This window comes from Ambystoma mexicanum, chromosome 5q (assembly GCF_040938575.1).
Source record: "Ambystoma mexicanum isolate Mex_15411 chromosome 5q, UKY_AmexF1_1, whole genome shotgun sequence".
Classification (NCBI taxonomy): domain Eukaryota; kingdom Metazoa; phylum Chordata; class Amphibia; order Caudata; family Ambystomatidae; genus Ambystoma; species Ambystoma mexicanum.
In genome coordinates this window covers 1,140,503,882-1,140,529,375 of record NC_090933.1, presented here as the reverse complement: position 1 = coordinate 1,140,529,375, position 25,494 = coordinate 1,140,503,882, and the positions used below count along the sequence as shown (strand labels likewise).

Here is a 25,494-nt window from a genome sequence, read left to right as displayed (position 1 = left end):
ATGCAGATGAAAGGTGTCTGGACCTCACCACTAAAATGGTAGCTGTTGAAGATCATCTCTCTACTATGGATGATAAGACTTTGAAACTTGCACATCAGGTGGGGCAATTGGAGATTAAAAATGAAAAGTTGTCGCTCAAATTGTCAGAGAAGGAAAACTTCTCAAGGGGGAACAATATACGGGTAGCTGGTTTTCCAGAAAATGTTTAGAGAGGGATCCCCATTTCTTTCTTGGAAAAAGCACTCATTTCCATGCTTCATCTGGATCCCAAAATCTCACTGGAAATTGAAAGGCCACATAGATCACTGGGCCAAAAACCATCCTTGGCCAGCGTCCCAAGCATTTCATTGTTACATTTTTATGATTTCCAACCTGAGAAATACTTAGAAAGTTTATTGAAATTGGTGACTTGTCATGGGGAGGAAGTAAAATCATGGTGTTTGCTGATCTGAGCAGGGATGTCATGGAGATAAGGAAGTGTTTTGTAGTGGCAAAGGAAAAAACAAGACTCAAGAAACTCAAGTATTACATGTCAAATCTTGCAATCTTATGTGTTGTAGTGGAAGAACAATTACACTCATTTACTGATCATAAGAGTGCAGAGGCTTTTTTAACTGACTTGAATGTTGAGCCTATGGAAGCTGCCTTATCTTCCCAAAGGTCGGGACAGTCAAAGAAGAAAATATGAAATGTGGTCTGTTTGGATTGATTTGGTTGATATAAATATGTTTCACACTGAGTTTCCATGTTTTTTTTTACTACGTTTTTTGTTTCACTGTTTCTCCTAACAAACTTGATATTTTTTTAATGAAGGAGGCTTCGGAAGAGTGAGGAAAGGACCTCCAGCGGGAGAACGTGCTTCGCGTCTTACATTGGCTACGCTCAAGTTAACATGCATCCTACCCTTGCGTTCGGATCTCCCCATATGCCGGTGGGGGTTCCTCCTGGCGGCTGGGCATTGAATGTAGGTGATCAGGTGGCTGGGAGTCCAATAAGCTACCCCGTGGTGCCGCGAGGAAGTCAGGAGTGACGACCGGGGAAGGTAAGGCATCTCGGATATCGCATTCAGTTATTAGATGAGCAGGACCAGAAACGAAAGGAAAGTGCGTCTTTGAGCACCTAATCTGTACACAATTTTGATTCAGTCTGTTCTGCGGAGGTATCATCGCAACTGGTACGGGGTACTCCGTGGCTGACTTCTCACAGATTGTAGTACCAACATGACATACTATCACTTAGTGGTCTTGCCTCACAAAAGGGTATTTGCTGATGAAGGGCCCCGGTGTGCTGTAAGAACCAGCCTATACAATGGACGGCTTGAATGGCAGCATCTGATAGATTTTACTGCGTTTGTTGAGAAGCCTGTTTATTCTTAAAGAGGAAGGAAACGTTCTCTCAGGCATAAGAACTGGGAAAGGGAGTTATGAATGACAAAATCGAGGTGTGCCGGTGTGGTGAGGCGCTGGGTTAGAACTAAATTTGAGAAGACAAACTAAAGTCAATGAGACCCTTACAAACCAAATAAGATTGGGTTGCTGCACGAAAGAGGGACCAGCAGTCAACTCATAAACTGCTAATAGATACAAACACTTGAAATTGTGACTGAAGAATCTACTTGCTTTTGACTCTTTGTTTCACCGTATCTGTTGTCCAGTTACACACTCAATTTGAATAGGACATTTACCATTTGCTCAGGGCTGCGCAATCATTTAGAGGTGACAATTTCAAGTGTTTGAGTTATGAATGACGCCTTCTTCCTTGTGGTTTGTTGATTTTGGAACTTTTTCATTGACATCTTCAACGCAAACTAAAGGTTGTCTAGAGCCCTTCTCTCCTAGCTATTGATGGTGAAGGTGGAGGTGGAGTGCATTGTGGCACACTGAGGCATGCCAGAAGTGCACATTTCAGTTTTCGGAAGCTGGAACTGGTAACATAATGCTGCTTTCCTGCAGTGTTCTTTGTGGCTGCCAAAGTTCTGCTGTAAAATGCTGTTAATTTTCTATTGTTTTTAATGTAGGTTTTCTATTCGATCTTATGTTAGGCCGGGAAATGAAGCTAATTCATATGGTTGGTGTATGTGCTATTATCACTAACTATTGCGTGAGTGAATAACGTTCGCTCAGGCTCATAACCGCTGACAGTTGTCATTAACTAAGTTGTTAGAGGAGGGAGGTTAGTTATATAGGATGCCATCTGAGCTGTAGTGCGTTCGGTGTGACTCTTTTATGTGATCGGTGTTGATGTTTTATGTATATTGGGTAGATGTAGTTCTGAAAGAGGTGTACTCATAATCAAGTGTTTGTAAACTCCATAGGGTTCATAAGAGATGCAGGCATAGGCTGGTGGGTTAGGATGGATATTTTGGGTGTTCAACTCTTTTGGTAGTAGTTATGGGGTGACAATTTTATTGGAAGGGCCTTTTGTTACTAATTGCATTGTTGGGGAGGGTTTTATTGTGGTGAACAAGTGTACATTGTGTGAATATTTAGTGACGGGTACCTCAGAGTGGATTTATTTTAATTATTTATTTATTTATGACAGAGTTGGGGGACTCTGATGAGAAGGTGTAATACTGTATGCATTTAGGGGAAGAAGTGCTAATGGGGTCTTAGGTACTCCTTCTGATTGTGGGAAGATATAATTTAACACGACTTTGGACACTTCAGGATGTGTAAATAGGAATGGTTATGATTTGTAAGGCTGTTATTTAGGGGTCAGGTTGAGGAACTCCATTACATTACCTTCTTGAATTGGGGGATGAATTTGCTATAAGATATAAATTAGATATAAATTAGATATGAATTAGCCTGATGGGATTATATGGCTGTGGAAACTTACTGTGGATCCGTGTGGGAGTGTGGATGGTTTTGATAAGGAGAAGAGGAAGAGCTATTTAAGAGAGATGATGGGCACAGGATTCTGGGGGCATAGTTGGGCATAGTTATCGCTTTGTATATAATAGGTTTTTGATAAAATCTGAGTTGAGTAGGATTTTGTTCAACCAATGCAATTGTTTTGTGTTTTTGTGGCGTCTTTTGTTTGTCTTTTGGGGGATAATTGTGATAAATATTGTTCTATTACATTGCAATACTACATTATTAAACAAGATTATAGGGTAATTTGATGATTGGAAATGCAAATGCTATAAGGAATTTTCATTTTACTCACCGGTGCATGATTCCTATTCCAGGCTGGACTATATTTTAGTGTCTGATAAATTGGTTGAAATGGTGATGGAGGCAAAGATAGGGGAACATAATCTTTCTGATCACTCGATGGTGGAGATTAAGTTAAAGATTAACAAGGACAGGCAAGGCGTCTATAGGTGGAGGCTGAAGCCGTACATACTGAAGGATGAAAATGCTCTAGAGGCTTCTAGGACCTTTATAACAAATTATTTTATGGAAAATAATGGTTCAGCAGACAGGTTGGTGGTGTGGGATTTTTTTAAGGCTTCTATTAGGGGGGGAATTGAGGAACTGGACCGCAAGGGTAAGGGCGGTAGGAGAAGCAAGGCTGAAAGAGCGTGAGCTTGAATTGGGTGCATTACAACAGTGATATGCTTTACCTAAGGATCATGAAGACAGAATTGAGCTAATTAGAGTGAAGGAGGCATTGAAATGTGAGTTGAACTTGCATATGGAGAAGGGTATGTATTGTATGAAACAGAGATATTGGGAAGAAGGAGACTGCGGTGTTAAACTATTAGCAAGCAGATTGAGAAGTCTCTCAGAAAGGTCATATGTCCATAGGATTGCTGGTGGGTCAGGTGCATTTGCTGTTAAGAGGGGAGAGATAGGTGAATGTTTTCTCTCCTTTTATGTTGATCTGTATGCTGAAAATCTTACCCCGCAAGGACATGAATTGGATAATTATTTTGGGAAAATTGATGTTTCTTCCTTGTCAGAAAGGGGTAGGAATTCCATTGATGCTACAATTACCATCCCGGAAGTTCTAATGGCAATTAGTGTGTTGAAAGTAGGGAAGTCGCCAGGTATGGACAGATTGTCAGTCAAATTCTATCAGAGGTTTGATGCGCAATTGGCACCAGAATTGTGTACTCTCCATAATCATTTTTTAATGGAGGGATCTCTATGTCCCTCAATGAAGGAGGCTATCATCACAGTGATCCCAAAATTAGGAAAGGATGCAACTAGATGTTGCAATTATCACCTTATCTCATTGGTTAATGTGGACATGAAGATTTTTACCAAGATTCTAGCGGTTAGACTGGACAAATATATGGGAGAACTAATTGATAGGGCCCAGACAGGGTTTATGAAGCTATGGTATGGTTATGACAACATTAGAACACTTCTGGATATGTTGAGCCTACCGGAATCCAAGGTTAAAGATATTTTATTGGTTTTTTAGATGCTGAGAAAGCATTTGACAGGGTGAACTGGACATTGCTGAACTATAAATTGTCGAAGCTGGGATTTGGACCTCTATTTATTAACGGAATAGGGGCACTGCAATCAGACATAACGGCTAGGGTTTGGGTGAATGAGGTATTTTCAGCGTCCTTCCAATTACATAGAGACACAAGGCAAGATTGTCCTTTATCTCCTCTGCTTTATAATTTGGTGCTGGAGCCATTGTTAATTTATATTCGGCAGAATGGGGGGATTAGGGTTTACGTGTGGGAGGTGAGGAGGTTAAAGTTTTGGCTTATGCTGATGATGTTTTGGTTGTTTTAAAAAATCCTGAGGAAGGAGGTTGCCTTTTAAAGAGCATGATTGAAGAAGTTGGGAGGTTATCCGGTTACCGGATCAATTGGGAAAAGACAGTGGTATTTCCTGTGAAAGACTCTATGAGTTTTTGGTAGTTTGCGGGGTTGGAATTGTAAATGGGAAAGAGTGTGTGTGAAATATTTAGTTGACTACATTGTTATAGATATCAAGAAAATTGCAGCGTATAATGTGGATAGAATCATAGAAGTCCTTCAGAGAGATGTTTGGAAATGGGGACGTGTTACCTTGACCATTTATGGTACTGTTACCAAAGGTCTTATATGTCATTCATTCCCTGCCATTGTGATTTACAAAAAGAGTCCTTGGACGTATAGATAACGTTTTTCAGGAGTTTCTTTAGGGTATGGGAAAAAGGGCTAGATTTCCACAGTATATTATGGTCCAAAGTGTTCAGGATGGTGGGTTTGGTTATCCTATACTTCAGAACTATTGTGAAAGGTTTTTATTGAAAAAGCTGGTTTTCTATACAAATGAAGAGTGAAATCAGATGCCGTGGTGGGTGCAATTAGAAAAGCAAAAACTGGAACCATATGATGCTAAGAGTATTTACTCTCTGGGAAGGCTACCTAGGCGGGAGTCGAATTTAGTGACTGTGGCTGTCACTAAAGATGCATTAACTGCATTGATAGTGAGTAATGGGCAATGGCTGTTCATGTATGAAGAGGCATCACTTTGGCATAATCCAGGATTAGAGATCAGTAATAAAATTTTGTGTTGGAGAAGCTGTATTAATAGGGGCATATTATTGATTGGTGATGTTTGGAGTAATGAAGGAGTGGTACCCTTTGAGCACATGGTGGAGAAGTTTGGGTTGAGTGAAAGGGAGCTGGGAAGATATAGGGCTTTAGAAGCTTTGATTTCCGAAAGGCGGCAGATGTTGGATACGCCGCTTATGCAGAGACCAGAGATTTATAAATTAATTTGCTCTGTGTCTCATAAAGTGTCCAATTTTCTGAAACTTATGCCTTTGGAGGAAAGGTGGCTGACCTCATGGGAGAAATTGAGACTAGCCTGGTCAGAGGAGCTGGATAGTGATTTGCCAGTGGAAGACTGGGATAAACTATGGAGAGTCCCAGTTAGAGCTAAAACAGACCTGCATTTATGTTACATTCATCAGAGAATACTCGGTAGAGTCTATTGGACACCTGACCGTATGTGTGCTTTGGGAATGTCTGATAGTGACTGCTTTTGGGGTTGTGGGAGAGGGAAAGGCAGTCTGTTACATATGTTATGGAGTTGTAAGAGGGTGGGGACTATTGGAGGTAAGTTCTAGATAGGGTTGATACAATTTGGAATATCTCATTTCCACGTGACCCTTTAACTGTGATTTTACAATCATGGAAAGTTGGATGTATTAACAACGGGGCAAGTTCATATTGGATTATTAAAGCCTTGCTGGTGGCTACCAAGCAGATACTAAAAGTGTGGAAAACAAAGAAGAAACCGACGGTTGAAGGATGGCTCTTGGATGTACAGGTTCTTTCTAATTATGAGAAAACTATGTTTTGTAACCAACACAAAGAAGCAGTATGTGATGAAATGTGGAGATCTTTTAATGAAATCTATGGGTGATATGAAATTGCACTATGGAATAGTATTGCAGCAATACGGCATGAGGGTCTTGGGAGGGTAGGGTGATAATTGTAATTGTCCTGTCTACTGTCTTGTGATGTTTTTGTCATATGTGTGTGTTATAGACTAAGTTAGGTCTTGAATTATGGATGAGTTGTCTCTTGTATTTGCTTGTTCTGAAACTGTTTTATGACTTGGAAGTGTTAACGATCCAATGACCTGTTTAGTGTTAATATTGTGTTTGGGTGTGGTCTTGCAAAATAAGAAATAAAGAGTTAAAAAAAAAAGAAATCTGTATAATACACAGACAACATGTCACAGTAGAAGACATGAGTTAATATTGCGAACCAAGAGAGAACATTTATGAGAAATGAATAATAAGAGACAGAACCAGTGGGACAAAATACCCTGGGAAAGGGGGAAAACAAAGTGCTATCCTGCACAAGAACAAGCTAGTATTAAGGAGAGAGAAAGACAGTACTCTGAGCCTACAGACATACACCAGCTACAAACTAGAGTGACCCATGGTAATTATATTCAATCAGAAGGACACACGCAGGTCTATGACCAAAAGTATAAACCAACTAAGAGAGAGACAAAAGGGAACATCCCTCTTAGGGAATTAAAGAGATTAATGCAAGAAGTCACAAGACTATTTGCGAATTGTATAGTAGTACCCTCAGGAAAAGGGAGTCATTCTCCTGGCCAAAGTTAGTTTTCTTTTAGTGGTAGGGTCCGTTAGGGTAGTTTTGGGCACCACCTTTGTTAGTAATATAGGCAGGGACCACCCCTAGACATAGGGAAAGTTAGGCCTTTTACTTTAATAAACAAGAGTATATCATGTCCTCTGAGAGTCTGTGTCCTTCTGACTCCCCACAACAACAAAGATATCAAGCGTGGAAACAATCTTAGTAAGTAAGAAAGTATAGCAATAGGTCCCGAAGAGAGTGCGCTATGATCACTAATGCTTAAATTGTGGCCGGCTGCATCGCCAAAATCAAAGGGTGAGTGCACCCATAAGCACTTACAAAGTAATACAGTTTTAAGAATACATGATTGGCATGACGCGCACTGCCTGAAAATATGGGTAACATCCTCCTCCTTTGAAGACATTAAATGAATCACATTATATGAATACATGTTGCATTATTTTCACTTATGACTTATAATTCTATTTCAGAATTACCCATATTTTCAGGCACAGCGTGTCATGCCAATCATTTATTCTTAAAACTGGAAACAATCTTAGCTGCATTCATACCGTTGAGAGTTTGGCTAATAAAAGGCCAGGGGCACCTGCTCCACTCAGATACTGTTTCATACATGATGTAGATCAAAGCAGAAATAAACTTTGGCAATCAAAATTGGAGAAAGCTTGACATTAGCATCCACAGTTTAAATGATCACACATTTAGCTAAAGTAAATAGTTAATTACATCCTCCTTACATAAGAGGGACTATCCTTCTTGTATGTGCCTTCGGCAAGAAATTACATTTTACTGTTTTGTTTGCATATCCCTTAGGTTTGTGAATTTTTAATCAAGAAAAACCTCTGCCAACAGTTTCCTTCAAATAAGAATTTACTAATCTTATCAATCGGAGAGTTCCGGTTCCTGGCTGCCAATATTTAGTCCCTCCTGTTGGGATACAGCTATTTGTCTGCCACGCTATCCTTTCTCTAGCCACACATAGGTTGTCTATGGACAAATGCCCTTTAAAATCCAACCGTACTTCTTAAAAGGCCCCTACTATGACAGGCAATGGCTCAAATGCCCTTTCAGGTGTGGCATCAAAAGGTATATGCTAACGAGGCACACCTCCTTGGCATAAATCGTCCCGCATAGTAAATGCTACTTTAACATAAAATAACAGGTGTATTTGTAAAGCGAAAGTTTCTGCCAGGATTCGAACCTGTGATCATGAAGTTTAACACAGGTCCCAGTAGCGGATGCATTAGTCCACTGAGCCACACACCTGGATCTGAATAAGAAGAATCTGAGCTAGCTATGAGGGGCACACACATGCACTCTGGACCATCCCTTTTGCCTGCCTAAACCTCAGCAAGTGCCTGCACCTCTTTCAACTCATCATTAGACTGGTCAAAGCATCCCCCATGCTCCATGTTTCTTCTTGGATATTTGGCACTTTCACATGCACTGCATTTAATGTTATAACTTGCAAATGGTTATTTGCAATGACCTATTCTTCTGTTGGAATAACCACAATTGCTTCCACGTGCAGTATTTTGCACACTTCCTTTTTACTAGAGATTTGCCACACAACATGTTGCAGCGTAGCGTACCAACTGGGATTGCCCGGCAATGAAAAGTGATCTTCTACCACATTACTGCTTAGCATGCTTGCTTGCTTGATCCTTTATCCAAGTGTTCACAATTATAGTACACCAGCACCAAAATCATAAGACTTGGATTTGTACATCACACACTCAGCTATTCATCCATGTTCCTCCTGCTTCCACAAGCATAGCTTGTGCAAGTTTATGGAAAGATTGAGATGTTAGCCTATGCAACTTGGTACTCACTATGCTTCTCACCCAACGTTTTCGCACTTAGTTCAGGCACCTATCTAATGACACGTTGACCTTTAGATTCAATAGATTAAATAACTAAATAAGAACATAATGTTACAATACAGAAGTAATTGATCATTTTCTTTTTGGCTAGTAGACTGGCTTGGGACTGGCCGATAGGGAAATAGGCCCAGGGCTGAACCAAATATGAAAAATGTTGGTGTGGGCCAGTTTCTGTGGTGAAGGTGGGCCACTTTTTGGCCAATGTGGGCCAGTTTGATGAGTTACTTCACTATGCGGCTGATAGTTTTGACCAGTGATGCTGAATAAATATCCTCTAAAATACACAATTTGCATAACATTTTATACACAAATTTCACCTTGGCTACTATTCAAACAGTGTGCCAAAAGGAATGAATAGCCATTTGCAACTCTAGGCCACTTTTTCATTGGTGCCCGAGACAATTTAATGGCCCAGGCCGACCCTGTTACTAGCCCCTCCCTATCTTCAATGATAAAAATTTAGCTGGCCTAGAATTCCTTCCATTCTGTCCATTGAAGGGGGTGGAGGGTCAAGTGTGGCCAAGAAGCTTTGTGGTGGCACCAAGTTGTATTCCACATGCTGGTTATATAAAATGCGGTGGTGGGCTCAATACAGTGAATTACAATGAATTTCCCTACAAGCTAAAGGAAAAGGGGAAATGTGAACCGCATTAAAGATGCTCACACTGACTGCGGGCTGAAAACTAGACTAGAAATGAAGAACAAATGCAACACATGGAGATAACATGTTCCAGAAGGAGCCCTGTGATAAGAACGCATGCACATATACTGAACACATCAAGTGTGGTGCTATTTGTCTCCGCCGGACTTTACACAGAGGATATCACCCAACTCATAACAAGACACTTAATGCAGTTCTTGAGGGAATTCCTGCAATATTGAAAATACTGCTACCGCTGGAACAAACCACAAGTCTGTCACCACCAGCACACTTCCATGAAAGGATGTTTTGAAAAAAATCAATTTTGGCCTACACAACGATACCATCCGCTTTGGCGGCCATTTTAAGCTGTACCATTCATCTCAATTCAAGCAGCAGAGCAGACATCCGAACAAGATGAGCCACAAAAGTAGATACGGGGACCCCGGAGTAGAGGGGGAGGGTGGAAAGAGAAGTTTGCTTTCTGGTCAACATTTGGTTCACAAAGTGTGGAACCCACTACAGTCACGACAAATTAGTTTTGGCAGAGGATTGTCTGCAAAGTTGCAGCAGTTTCCGTCCATGCCCACAGAGGTGACAAAATGTCAAAGACTTGCAGGGTGGGTAGGCCACTTGTACCCCAGGTTACAGAGAGAGAGAGAGGAGGGTCACCAAAGGGAGTACAGTGGGTCCAATGCAGATTCATCCCCAGGAGAACCAGCTGGCAAGGACACTGATCGTGACTACAGAAGACTCATGGACCTCACATGTTGGGTCAGGTTTCCAGCAACTTCTTGATGAATACCCACTCCTCATGCATGTGCATGGAGAAATGCCGCTTATTATATGGAAGGTGACTCTGCTGACCATGTCCACCTGTCAACGTTCCTGGAGTCAGACAACATGAGTCACACATGGCCCAATCAGTAATAGGATTTTCAGTATGGTCTCAGGACATCAGGATTGGACTAACATGTTACGGATCAAAGGTGCATGGTGCACGTTGCTAGCTACCACGTGCAGGTCCTTTCAGCAGTCTGGACCAACACACACTGTACAACACTTCCAACACAAAACTGCCTGCTTATAGTTACATGTCAAACAGTGAGTGAAAGAGGTGCACGCGAAGCATGAAAGCGTCTTGCTCTGCTTTGTAATTGTATGTGCAAAATACAAATCAGGCATTCATCTAACACCTCATGCCATAAAGCTCTGCATCTAACAGTGGATGGGTGTGCACTGTGAAGTAGGGTGTGGAAGAGGTAGGTGGGAAGCCTGTAGTGTTGATGAGCACAGGTATGGAGTGCCACATTCCAGCCTGTCTGCATATCCTATGAAGTGAGCGGCATTCACACCTGGATAAATGATCATATCAGTCTGATGGTATCCAAGCCAACAGGTATCCAGTGATAAAGTCGCCTGGGAAAAGGTCACCAGAGGGCACCATTTCCCCAAATTTGCACTCACAGCAAATCAAGCACTTTCCTGAAATATTCTAGGATTGGAGTTAGAACAGTAATTAATACCTGTCCTGGAATATGTGGGGGAAGGCTTTTAGGGGTGCAGGGAACTAAATCACCTACCTGGCAACTTTTTCCCAGGGGATATTTTCGCATAGAACTAAGCCAACATCACTCAAGCAACATGTGTGGGACAGTGGGATATGTTTAGTGGAAGGGTAGGGGAACTGATCACAATGTGACAGTTTAGCCAAGAACCAATTAAACGGAAGGTGATGCATTAATCCAGTGGTAAAAAAAAGTAGTCACAACATCCATACAGATGTGTTTCTACCGCTCCACATCTGTAAGGAAAACATCTTACCTCCTGTGATCATGCTCATGACTCTGTGCAAGGCACCATGACATCACAAAGACAGGCCCTCAGCAAGCATGGGACAAAGGAACAGCAAATGTGGCCACGGGCAGAGCAACATCAACACGCTCTGCAGGGCAACCCCCTCATCATCATGGGAAGCTGTTCTATTTTACCACCACAGGCCCTAGATTATAAGCATACATTTCCATTTCCGGGGCTTGCATAAGAAGTGTGGCTCAAGTTGTTGACTTACTTCCTGTGAACTCCTGCCCCCCCAGACTGAAGGAGAACTGCTTCTTCTCCTTGTTAGATTTCACGCCTTTGCAAACTCCATCGCCGCCGACCTTGGATGTTGGTGTCCAGTCCTTGGCATTGCACAGGAGCACTTCTGGGGAGCTCATCAAACCACACAAGATGGAGCCTGCAGAAATGGAGAATGCATGCAGATGTTTACACTCTTCACCTATTAATTGCCAGGATGACGTATTAGAAATCAATGCTCCCTGAATCCATTCACTATACAGGGGAATAAGCAATGGGCCATGCCACAGGCTCAAATATGTCTTCATTTGATCACACCTCATTATGAATGTGATGGTAACAGTAGCATCAGGCAATATTTGCAAATACCGACCGCATGAATCTGCGCCTAGCAGAATTACTGCATGCAGCGTTTCACTTGAGTATTGCAGGCAGCAATTAGCGCGGTATTACCTCATGTTTAAGCACCAATTTATATCAGCACAGGAATGGTGGAGGTAAACATTTTAAGAACTCCCTGGAGCTTTTTAAACCTGCTTTCGCACTCTATTCAGGGGACAACCATCATGGCATCCCCTATGCCATGTAGTGCACAAAGAGACAGAATTGAAACAGGTGTGCATTTAAAAAATTGTGCATTGGCGGTTTGAACCAATACTTTATATAATCCATTTTCATCTTCAAAATAAGGAAGGGAAAGGATGACGGAAAGTGAGAAAATACATTTTGTCGATTTCCACAAAACCTGAATGCAGTATTTCTGGAAATTGCACTGGTCAATTTGCCAGCAATCTTGTGCACTTTTCATCATCAGAAATGACAGATTCCCAGAAATAACTCATAATAAACACATTCAGAATTTCCATGTGGAAATCTGCTAAACTTTGAACCAGTAACACAACGTGTGATTGGTCATCTGCGTTCTATTATGCATTGTTAACCGCAGAAGCTTGGTGCTGTCGAGATTTATGCTCCAATTAAAAAGAAGCAGTGCGCATTCCAAGTCATCAGATTTGATTAAAAGCAGCTGCATTTTTAATACCATAATTTGTGCCATGACCTTTCCAAAACAATACCGGGTAACAGGATATGTATAACGTTTTATTGACTTAGGTTAATTAACGATATATATAAATATAACATTCTGTAAGGTTATCTCTGCATTGGAGACTGCCTTCCACATCCAAAACTATCATTGAACACGAAAGGAAGACAGCCCTTAAAACCCAATACAGTGACAACTGTCACAGACATTCTATTTGGGCTTACTGCACAAAAATATCCATACTCGCTTTTAAGTGGAAAAGGTCGCTTTAATGTCACAAGACACAGCTCACAAAATAACGCTAACCTGGCTCCCTGGCCTTACAGACTCACATATTCATTTTAACAAATCGTCAAACAGTTAAATTAAAAAAAAATTCCATTCCCCCACAATTAAATAATGAAAGCATTTAAAAATCCTCCCTTCCTATCTCTTGCTCCCTTCCGTCTCCCCAAAATCCTCTCAACCTTCATTCCCGCTTTCTCCCATCTTCTCCTTGAGGCCACGCCCCTCCTTCAATTCCTCTTCCCCCTCTTTGTACCTCCGGGGTAGATCGTTACCACACTAGTACCCCATTGTGCTTCCCCGACCCCTCCTCCAAAGCGCCATGTCCCCGGCATCAAGCTACTTCTTACCCCATAAACTCCCCTCTACACCAATCTCCTCCTTCCTATGACCTGCAGTCAGGCTGACCTGCTAAATCAGCAACAATGTATCTTACATTACAATCGCCCCATCAACGCACCGGCCTGTCACACGAAAAAACTACCAGCCCCCTCTACCCCTTTTTAACCCTTTTCAAGCCCTGCACCTACAAAATAGGGGGAGGAAATTGTCAAATAAGGTCTGACCCACCTCCCCACTTTATTACCCAAAAACATGGGGGTGGGCAGGGACAAACGCTCTTCCCAACTGTCGCTTGCTCCCGAACCGTCCCTGCCCTCCTTTTACCCACCCCTCCGTGGTGCTCTACGCGCAGTTGTGCGGCACCCAAAATCACCCCGGGGGGGAAACGCTTGCCAATACTCCTTGTGTCCCCCCTTCTTACATCCAAGGCCTAAAGTTAGAGAAATTTGTAAAAATGGTTCCTGGTTTCCAACATATCACTCCTAAATCGAGTGTTCTGAAAAATAAATGGGCACCCAGTCCAGCGTGCATCGTGCACTTACATATTCAAGCATAGATCCCCTTTATAATAGACATATTTGTCAAGGTAAAGAACGGTGGTCATTTGTATATTCCCAGAATGCTCTTTGGATTCATGCAATGAGGAATCCTCATTGGTTCTTTTCCCCTTTTACTTCCACCCTCTCATAAGGGCGTTTACAAAGAGCAAAATCGGAAACAATGAATATAGTTCTTTGAGGTTTTCATAATGTGCTTTGTTCTGAAAGTCACTGGTAACATTCGTATTATGATTACAACATATAGCCCAAGCGATCATTAGAAATGAAAATTGTCAAATTTAAAAAAGATTGTTTAAGATGTTAGTACAATTATATCATTTATTTTTTGTAGTGGCTTCTTTTGAAAAGAAAGCCCGCTAATTTTCGATCAAAATGTCCTTCCTCGTTGGAATGGGTAGTCCTCAGAATAAAATCAACCATCTGTTTATTCTTTGAGTACAAAGGCAATAATTAATTTTGCGTTCTGATCACTGATTGGTGGGTTATTCTGCTGAACCCCGCACCTTAATTACAGCATGCAAAACCACTATTCGTTTTCAAGATCTGTTGAAATCCTAGGAACCCCTTTTGAGCCTATACTCACCCCCCCTCAGCTCTCGCCATTTAGGCAATGGGTACTCAGTGTTATGGCAACATTCTGTATGACACACACAATGATGATGTATGCTTCAACATAAAAAAACACAACATCCCTCCTTCAAGGTAGGTGTGTCTTTCATCTGGTTGTGGTGCTACCATCAACAGCGGAGGCGACTCTATCAAATAGGAGCAAGACATGTGTTAGGGTAAGAGAGGTGGGGTGGAGAGGACAGGGTGCATGGGATCGGTAGAACGCACCCCTAACCCCACATGGCACCCTGATAACAATTGTCACTTCAGATTACTGCTCTCAGTGGCTCACTTCCTGCACATCACCTTGAATAAAAAGGAGAAAACAGAGAATGAATTGTGCCCCACTACATTTTAAATTCAGTTTAGTGTGCCATAACTGCATGATTTTAGTTGGGAAAATAGGTTTTCAAATTCAGATGTCTTTTGACATTACAAACTAGAGAACATCCTAAGTCCATTAAGCACTACTGAAACGAAGTGCTACGTTTGTTTGGCAGTCATTGTCAAATTACTTTTATGTTGGTGGGCTGTCCCTATTTTTGGTTTTGGAAACCTGCTTACACTACATAAACAGCCCCCGCATCTCTAAAAGCACTCCTTTCCAAAAGTCAATGAGGCTCTGTGTAGTGTCAAACACTACACCACCACGATATGTGGCACAAACTATAGGGTGTCAGTGTTGTTGCACTGTCTGGGCACAGCTGGCCAAGAACAGTATAAAAACATTTCAAAAAAGGTAGCAGGCGCTCCTCTCCAGAAAGAACACGGCATGATAACCTGTTCTGAGATGAGAGTCTGCAGCACACACTTTTTGCTCACTGTACCTTTCACAGATGGGAAATATCCATTTGCATATCAGTCTTTGTCCCGCCCACATGGGCAGTCCAGCAGCAAAATGCTATGGCAATTCCCTTCTGAACAAGAGTACCAACAGCAACCCCATAAACATGTTTCAGCCTTGTTGGGCCTCATCAGTAAGGTGGAGCTGTGCCTCTCTGAGCACAGTGAGCAAGGAGTCCATGTCTGGGATCCCCCAGGTAACTCAGGGTGACCAACTCCAAGTTCCTTGCAAAACATTTTTAAAAAAGGTAGTAGACGTCCCTCTCCAGAAAGAACATGGCATGATAACTTGTTCTGTGTTTTTTTCCCATTTTGAGAGTTCACAGCCATCTGCTTTTTGCTCACTTTACCTTTTACAGATGGGAAATAGCCATTTGCTTATCAGTCTTTGACCCGCCCACATGAGCAGTCCAGCACCAAAATGCTATGGAAATTCCCTTCTGAACAAGAGTACCAACGGCAACCCCATACACGTGTTTCAGCCTTGTTGGGCCTCATCAGTGAGGTGGAGCTGTGCCTTTCTGAGCACAGTGAGCAAGGAGTCCACGTCTTGGTTCCCCCAGGTAACTCAGGGTGACCAACCTCAAGTTCCTTGCAAATATTTCAAAAAAGGTAGCAGGTGCTCCTCTCCAGAAAGAGCATGGCATGATAACCTGTTCTGAGATGAGAGTCTGCAGCACATGCTTTTTGTTCACTGTACCTTTCACAGATGGGAAATACCCATTTGCATATCATTCCTTGTCCAGCACCGAAATGCTATGGCAATTCCCCTCTGAACAATAGTACCAACCGCAACCCCATACACGTGCTTCAGCCTTGTTGGGCCTCATCAGTGAGGTGAAGCTGTGCCTCTCTGAGCACAGTGAGCAGGGAGTCCACGCCTGGTTGCCCCCAGGTAACTCAGGGTGACCAACCCCAAGTTCCTTTCAACTATTTCAAAAAAGATAGCAGGCGCTCCTCTCCAGAAAGAACATGTCATGATAAACTGTTCTGAGATGAGAGTCTGCAGCACACACTTTTTGCTCACAGGTTATCATGCTGTGTTCTTTCGAGAGGGGGGCGCCTGCTACCTTTTTTGTATTTTTGGAAGGAACTTGGGTCTAGTACAAAAAGAGAATGTCTCAGCTGGGTATCATTATGGAGGAAGTGTCCGCGAGATAAAGAGGATGAGTGACAGCAGCAACGAGAAGGAGCTGAGGAGAGGAGCATAATGATCGAGAGCTCCTCCAGCATATCTGAAAGACTATGGTCGATAGGAATCTGTTGGAAAAGATGCATGCCTATTACCCAGAGGTTTCTAAGTGCGGACCCAGGGATCGAACCTGTGTTACTCTGTGTCGTCTTGTTTCCAAGGTGAGCATGTTGCCCCTGAGCTATCCTCCTTCTTCGGTAAGAAAGATAGCAGACAGGCCCAAATACAGAAATAAAGGAACCAGACTGTGGAGGGAAGCTGACACCATCTTGCTGACTGATGCCCACCTGTTCCAGAAAGGAAGAATTAAACGAGTCCTTAAGAGGGTACCCGAATGTCTATTTGACAGCCAAAAGAAATTCTTATTTCAGTATAATATCAAGGTAATATAATCCTTATAAGCGCGATACTCTACAGGAGAACAGATTAAATCGCACCCCTTTTATTTGTGAAAGTACTGACGGAGCAGGGTATATAAATGGATTCGATCTCCTGAAAAATTGATACATATTTCAGAGGTGTAAGTGGTTCTGGAGACTTTAGATTTGTTAGAATAGACCCCAAAGTGTGTGTATGTGTGTGTGTGCATGTATTGGGAGATCCTTGACTCCTTCTCTGTGCAATGGACAAGTGCAGACTAGGAGCACATTGATTTCTCACTCTGCACATGACTAGAAGGTTGATGTAATTGAAGTCATTCCTGGTTATATAACCAAGCAGAGTCTTGTTACCAGGGCTAAATCTTTCACGAAAAAGAGGAGAGGGTTATTAACTGCTACCCATTTTCCTGCCTTTGAGTTGCCCAGTGAAAATGAGAAATGCACGTGTTTCACATTAGTGCAATTGAAACACCACTAAAGGTAATTTAGCAAATATAGGCTTTCATTTTGTAAGTGTTGTACATGAGGAATGTTAAGCAGCTAGTCATTTCAATTCAGTTTTCTAGGAAACTAGTTGTCCATTGACTAATGGAGGGATGTGTCTATTTTCAGGGGGAAGTGGAGAGAGTTAGATAGTCTGGGATGTTCTGATTTAATTTGGTTTTTAACAAATGAAAGCCTTATCCTGGACCATCATGTATTTTTCAATCCATGGTACATGTGCTCTCAGAGTAAATACAATCTATAGAGGCTGCTGTGTGGGTGTTACAAAAGTCCACATTCACGTAAACATAGCATAGAAAAGAAATGCAATCCATGCATTGATTGTTGTTCATTGAAGTCACTATCAACATTGGAATTTCATATATGTATAATTTTTTTATATTTAAATTGATTCAATTATTTCTATCTTATTAACAAATAGAACGTGCAACCCAGTGTGTTTCTTGTCTAAAAAAGGGAGGGTTCCTGTGGGTTAATAAATATTGTTGAATTGGGAGTCCCAGATTCATAAAAAGAATTGTATTAAATAAATGAATATTGTGGGCACCTGATTTGGAGCGGGTGGAAAATGTCCTAAAGCTATTTGTTGCCCCATTAAAACATCCTACAGCAATACAGGTGAAGGGACATATTCATTATCTGAAGTGTCAGTATGCATTATTATTTGCTAGATACAATCCACATGCTATGTTTAATGTATGTATTTTGTGCAATAGTTACATTTACAAGTAATGTTTTGATTAATCTGTCATGTAGAAAAGATAACAACTGAGGCCACCAGGAGGAGTGGCGGAAGATGGCTGCCTGAAGACATTGGTCTGGCTCCAAATCGATAGAGGCTCTCGTCCCCCATGAACCACTGGCTCTGAGAGGCCCCTGGTGACCCCAAGGTGAGCGGACACCACAGTACCCCTCCTCCACGGCTAAAGTGGAGGAAGATCGGGGCCTGGAAGAGGCAAACAAGCTACAGAGCGGTGGCAGGCTCCTTACACAACTAAGGAAGGCAGACAAGCCGTTGTGGGACAGGAGGAGACCCGAGCACTGGTGTGGAATGTTGGGAGGGGACCCAGCTGCTTGGAGAGCCACAGTAGTTCTTGTCATGGAGGAAACTCAGAGGTAGATATCGCAGCAGTGTGGAACTGGGGAAATGCCTGGAGGAAGGTCAATGGTGTGATGCATGAAGACACCTGCACCCAACACTAGTGGGTTCCACATTCTATTCAGCGTCACACTCAACCCTTACCAGAATCGATTACTTACAGGTTGACAGACATATCGCTTACGGGAAGGCTCAGTGGATGGGATTGCGTGGTCGGACCACAATACGGTGCTTATGACCCTGGAGTGGGCAATTCACAAAATGGGCTCATCAAGGTGCTGTTGTATTTACTCACTGCTGGGGGATTAGCCATTCAGGGACCAGTAAAAGGAGCAAATGGCACAATGTTTTGAAATTAACAACACATAGGAGGTGGCATTGAAATATGTGTGGGAGGCAGCGAAAGCCACAGTCGGAAGTCCGCGGATTGCAGACAGGGCAAGGGAATGTAGGTAGTGAGTCCTGGTCAAAAATGTATTGAAGGCAGAGCTAGCAGTCCTGAAGGGGAGCTTGCAGAGGGAGACCCCAGCGGTGCGTAAAGAGCACTAGGAATTCAGGAGAAAAACAGGAATTACAGAAGCTGTTGGTGGGTCGAATCTATCACAGGATGAAACTGACCAAGGAGAAATACTACGAGAAGGGGGACAGGGTCGGATCACTGGCGCATGGGTGAAATAGGTGCATGAGTGGACGGCATGGTGGAATAGGTGCAATGATTTAGTGGGAGGGTTTTGAAAGACCTGCAGTATATTACAGCAGAATTTGCTGACTACTATGCAGGCCTGTATAGGAATGGAGACAAGGCCTCCATGTTGGATATGGAAGGCTACTTAGCAAACCTGGATCTCCGCCACATTAACATCAGGTGACAGGGAGTGACTAGACGCACCCATCAACACGGAGGAGGTGCTTGAGGCTATAAAGCACCTAAAGGAAGGCAAATCACTGCGCTCAGATGGATGCATAGCAACATTCTATAAATGCTATGCAGAAATCCTAGCCCCTCACCTGGTCTGAGTCTTCAATGGTATCTGGGGTAGCAAGGGTATTGCATCCTCGTTCCTGGTTTAATAGTAGTTCTACCCAAAGAAGGGAAGGATGAGATTAAATGTTCATCGTACTGTCCAATATCATTCCTAAACCTCGATATGAAAATCTTCACCAGGGTTTTGGCTTCTCAATTGGACATGGTCCTCCCAGGCTTGGTCCATGGGGATCAGGTGGGTTTCAGCCATGATAGGTAAGGCTCAAACAACTTAAGGGAGACACTAGACCTGATGGCTGGTAATGCTCTCCCCAGTGCTGAAAAGGCATTCGATCAAGTGAGCTGGGCATTCATGGAGATGGTACTGGAGAGAATGGGATTCGGGAGATTCTGGAGACAATGGGTTGGGCTCTGTTCTCAAGCCCTATGATGAAGGTGTGGGTCAATGGACACGGGTTTCAGCCCTTCACCTTGGAGAGGGGAATGAGTCAGAGGTTTCCCCTTTCCCTCATTCCATAGGCCCTAACACTGGAGCCGTTGTTGGCAAGTATCAGAGAAAACGAACGGGTAAGGAGGGTGGAGATAAAAGGGAGGATCTTTAAATTTAGCCTTTTTGCTGAAGACATGTTGCTATATGTGTCTTCCCCACAGGACTCCATCACCTACATAATGGAAGAGCTTCGGGCATACGGGAGACTATCCAGGTACAAAATCAACCTTGCTAAATCCATAGCCTTCCGAGTGGGTAATCTGGCAGGATGGAAAAGGGATCTTATAGGCACTTCTGTTTCTTACACGGGTGGATGGATTCAAATACCTAGGAATTACAGTCACTAATGGCTTTTCCAAGCTGTTTGAAGCAAACTATGTGGCTCTATCGGAGCAGATCCAACGGGACATAGATAAATGGGAAAGAATAGCATACGAGACGCTCTGTCACCCCAAGGAAAAGGGAGTTGTAGGGTTCCCTGACCTTACTACATATTATACGGCTACACAGCTGAGGGCACTGGTGAAGTACCTCATTCACCACAATACCAAGAAGTGGGCCTACATAGAAAATTCCCTATTAGACCTGGTGTTCATGTTAGATTGGTTGTGGGTTCCACAGAAGAGGATCCTGAAGAGGATAATAGGCCACCCGGTTCTATCTGTATTCTTGAAGCTCTGGAGGGTGCGGGGGTATGCAATGGCTTATAAATGGACCCTCCCCAAAAAGCTGCATTTGCCCACCTGCCTCCATTAGAGATCTTAATCAGGAACCTGGCAGGTTCGAGGGATGGTATGAGGCCGGGTTAGAGAAAGCGGGGCAGCTATTGATGTATGGGACTTTATGGCGCATGACAGACTAGAGGCATTGCTGAGCGTGGGCACCCTGCCTGTGTTCCTCTACCTCCAGCTCAAATGGGTGTTGATGGACCTGACAACCTCCGGAGGGAAATGAAGTCTTATGAAAAGCTAATCCTGATCTCGAGGTGGTCAGGGGGTCTCATCTCATCCCTCTATAGGGAAACATTGATGGCAAAGCCGGTTGAACCCATCCGATTGCACACTAAGTGGGGCAAGTATATGGGGGTGGAGATCACTGGCAACCTATGGTCACTCATGTGCTGGAAGGCTTACTTCTATAGCCACCAAATACAAGGCCCGAGACATTAGGCTCCTCCATAGATGGCACTACACTCCAGCCAAACTATGCAAAATATACCCAGGAGTGAACCCAAGATGCTGGAGAGGGTGACAAGTGATTGGAGATTATGGTCACATGTGATGGGGGTGTGGCCACGTCCAGAGGTTCTGGAAGAAGGGCCTAGCTTGGGTAAAGGACCTGGATGGTATTACAAGACACATGTCCCTGCTATTTGTTCACTTTGGAATAGAGGAGGGCGATGTCAAGGAACATTCATTGAATCACATGACACACTCCTTACTTTTGGCCACAGGGGGTTTGTGGCCCAATACTGGAAGATGCATCAGATGCCCGCAAAACAGGAATGGCTATATGAAGGAATGGGGACATTTATAATATGGAAAGGCGTACAAGGATTTTGGATGAACCTAGGGAAAACATAGATGCGATATGGGGCCATTCATCACGAAATTCCAGCCTGCAGGTGAGGTCGAGGGACGAAGAGATAGCCCATCTGTCACAGGTAGCCCAAGAAGGGTGTAACAATATGCTTATAGGGAAAGGGATACTGCCAGGGAGGTCGGAGGGAGACACAGGGGGGCTCATTAAGGTTGTTTTGGTTATTGTGAGCTTTTGCGTGTATACTTTATGAAGCTGCACTAAAAATGTGATAAAAAGATACCTTTCTTTCCTCTTTAAACAATGAGTTCTTTGAAAAGTGCAAACCAATTTTTAGGAAATGTTATTGCCTTAATACACAGTGAAGCTCTCGAAGGAAAATGAAATGACAAGGGTGAGACTGATACATTCCAAAGTATTCTAATAAATACTTTTAACAAATGCATTTTGATGTGTTACACTTATTGACATAGCACAGCTGCAAAGCATAGCAGAATGCTGTGTAGAATAAAAGGGTACTGAATACGTGCCCAGCAGGCGCAGGCTAGGGAGAGCACGCAAGACCATTTACATAGGCGGATGAATAACAAACAAAAAAGGTTTGCTCCATCACCATTGTTGAGATAGGGCAGAGGGCATAGAATGGTGAGTGGGTAGAAGAACTGGCTTGTGGAGAATGGTAACCATCTGCTGGTGGCAGATACCCTTTCAAATGGTAGGTTTTGAGTACCTTTACCTACTGGTAAAGGGAGGCAGCGAGTCTCAGAGGGAGTGAGAGGTTGTTCCAGAGTCTGGGTGCATATGTGGAAAGGACCTGCCTCTGCGCTTTTTTCTATTTTGGCAGAAGCTGGAAAGAGGGCACAGAGACTAGGTCAGCAGATGGATTTAGGGAAGCACGGATTTAATGCATCCTTTCTAAAAGAAGATGAACACCTTACAGCACTAGGTCAGCCAGACCTAGATCCAACAGTCATCAAATCTGGCAGATATCAGTTCCTTATGTCCCGTGACAAGGGTGACGCTTGGGGAACTGGTTGCAATTGGTACAAAGAAAATATTGTCCAGTCCCTCAAGCATTGAGCTGCAGTGGTACCTGGGAAGTGAGGAGAAATGTGTGTCATGCAGGAGAGAGGGTAGAGGTTCTACACTCCAAGATGTTTTGGAATTGATTGATTGTGGGAGAAGAAGTCGCTCTAACAATCCAAGTGATTCTAGTGCTCCAAGCATAAGGCCTTATTGCTAAATTCTGATCAGAAACAGGCAGGTCCTTAGGCAATCATATGAGTGGTTTCTGCTTAAGGGGAGATTCGTGGTGTATTCTTAATGCAAAGCCTGGTAACTGTCTTCTTTAATTATGGATTTCTGGGAGGGGAATTGTATATTGTATATTTTGTTCTTTTACTTTTCTTTTCTCTTGCTTAGCCTTTCTTTTCCTGCTTTCCTCATCTTTTATGAAAATGAATATATATATTGTTTTTATGCTGTATTTCTGTTTCTTTGTTATATGTTGTTAAATTGTGAAAACCCATGATTTGGTTAAGACACAAATAAAAAAATTAAATAACAAAAAGATCTGGCAGATTGGAACAATGGTAGGAGATCTGTGATAGCAGTTACTATTTCTTTATGTGCACCAATTTTTTTCCATCTTCTGGTGCCCTGGGAATCTCAAATCCTTTCTACTGAAAGCATGGCACAACACTACTGTCACGCAACCCTACCTTTCCACTCCCAATTGATCCCCTACGTGTTGCTGCACTACATTTTAAGATCTGGCGCCCACTTGAACTCTTTGTTCGCCAGTGATTTTCCTTACTTTCTAGTTGAGAAATACAGATTAATTCCCCCTTAGTCCCACATCATAAATCGCATGAAATGTGTCAGACCGCAAAATATGAATATAGGACTTTAGAATAAAAAGCTTTTCAGTTTTTCCTTTTTTTCACGTCCAAAGAATATGAAAATTGTGAATCTGGAGAGATCATCCTCTCGTGACACATGTTTTTCATCGGTTTGGAAGGAAAGCGCGACAAATAGTCCTTCTTTCAATAAATCAGGATATGTATCTCAGTAAATATGAACCAGGACCCGACCTCTGATAGTGAAATTCACCAGACGCCACTAAAGATCTTTTTACAAGACATTTCAAAGGACCTCAGTATGCAGCAGCCTATAGCTTTACCATCTAACAACTATTTTAATGCAGTTCAGTTCAATTAAATATGAGCATATGCAGAAGACATTTATTATGTGCATCTGATTATTTGGCACTCGAACATTGCGAGCAGGTCTCGGAAAGAAGGAAAAACATCTGTATCGGTATGGTCAGGAGAAACACCTGCAACAGTAGGGTCAGAAGAAACACCTGCATTGGTAGGGTCAGGGGAATCACCTGCATTGGTAGAGTCAGGAGAATCACCTGCATCAGTAGAGTCAGGAGAAAACCTTGCATCAGTAGAGTCAGGTGAAGAACCTGCATCGGTAGGGTCAGGAGAAATCTGAATCGGCAGGGTCAGGAGAACCACCTGCATTGGTAGGTTCAGAAGACACACCTGCATCGGTAGGGTCAGGGGAATCACCTGCATCGGTAGGGTCAGGAGAATCACCTGCATCGGTAGAGTGAGGAGAAAACCTTGCATCAGTAGAGTCAGGTGAAGAACCTGCATCGGTAGGGCCAGGAGAAATCTGAATCGTCAGGGCCAGGAGAAACACCTGCATTGGTAGGTTCAGAAGAAACACCTGCATCGGTAGGGTCAGGGGAATCACCTGCATCGGTAGGGTCAGGAGAATCACCTGCATCAGTAGAGTGAGGAGAAAAACCTGTATCAGTAGCGTCAGGTGAAGAACCTGCATGGGTAGGGTCAGGAGAAATCTGAATCGGCAGGGTCAGGAGAAACACCTGCATTGGTAGGTTCAGAAGAAACACCTGCATCGGTAGGGTCAGGGGAATCACCTGCATAGGTAGGGTCAGGAGAATCACCTGCATCGGTAGAGTGAGGAGAAAAACCTGCATCAGTAGCGTCAGGTGAAGAACCTGCATCGGTAGGGTCAGGAGAAATCTGAATCGGCAGGGTCAGGAGAAACACCTGCATTGGTAGGTTCAGAAGAAACACCTGCATCGGTAGGGTCAGGGGAATCACCTTCATCGGTAGGGTCAGGAGAATCACCTGCATCGGTAGAGTCAGGAGAAAACCTTGCATCAGTAGCGTCAGGTGAAGAACCTGCATCGGTAGGGTCAGGAGAAATCTGAATCGGCAGGGTCAGGAGAAACACCTGCATTGGTAGGTTCAGAAGAAACACCTGCATTGATATGGTCAGGGGAATCACCTGCATCGGTAGGGTCAGGAGAATCACCTGCATCGGTAGAGTGAGGAGAAAAACCTGCATCAGTAGGGTCAGGTGAAGAACCTGCAGTGGTAGGGTCAGGAGAAACACCTGCATCGCAGGGTCAGGAGAAACAACCGCATCAGCAGGGTCAGGAGAAACACCTGCATTGGCAGGGTCCGGAGAAAAACCTGCATCTGTAGGGTCAGGAGAAACACTTGCATCGGCAGGGTCAGGAGAAACACCTGCATCGACAGGGTCAGGAGAAACACCTGTATCGGTACGGTCGGAGAAACACCTGCATCGGCAGGGTCAGGAGAAACAACCACATCAGCAGGGTCAGGAGAAACACCTGCACTGGCAGGGTCAGGAGAAACACCTGCATTGACAGGGTCAACATAAACACCTGCATCGGTAGGGTCAGCAGAAACACATGCATCAGTAGGGGGCAAGCCTGGCCTCTATCTGGCCCTTTTGGTTTTTCTTTATTTACGGCTCAAAGCACCACTTATATTTGTGCCAAATTAATGCTGTAGAGGTATATTTACTTTTAAAATTCTTTTAATTTTTTTATTTGTATATCGCTCAACAGCCCATGGGCATCGTGGCGCTGTTACAGAGATAAGTAAGCTCCTTGGTTAACGTTGTACATACATTGA

The 25,494-nt window shown here is 43.2% G+C and overlaps 1 protein-coding gene across 1 annotated transcript in view; it reads right to left on the bottom strand.

Annotated features, from left to right (window-relative positions):
* Positions 1 to 25,494, bottom strand: part of TG (thyroglobulin) — a 1,030,738-nt gene that overhangs the window by 694,353 nt on the left and 310,891 nt on the right. The window contains exon 27 of the mRNA XM_069622147.1: positions 11,631 to 11,798. Coding sequence (XP_069478248.1) covers positions 11,631 to 11,798 — 168 coding nt within the window. The remainder of the gene's footprint in view (positions 1 to 11,630; positions 11,799 to 25,494) is intronic.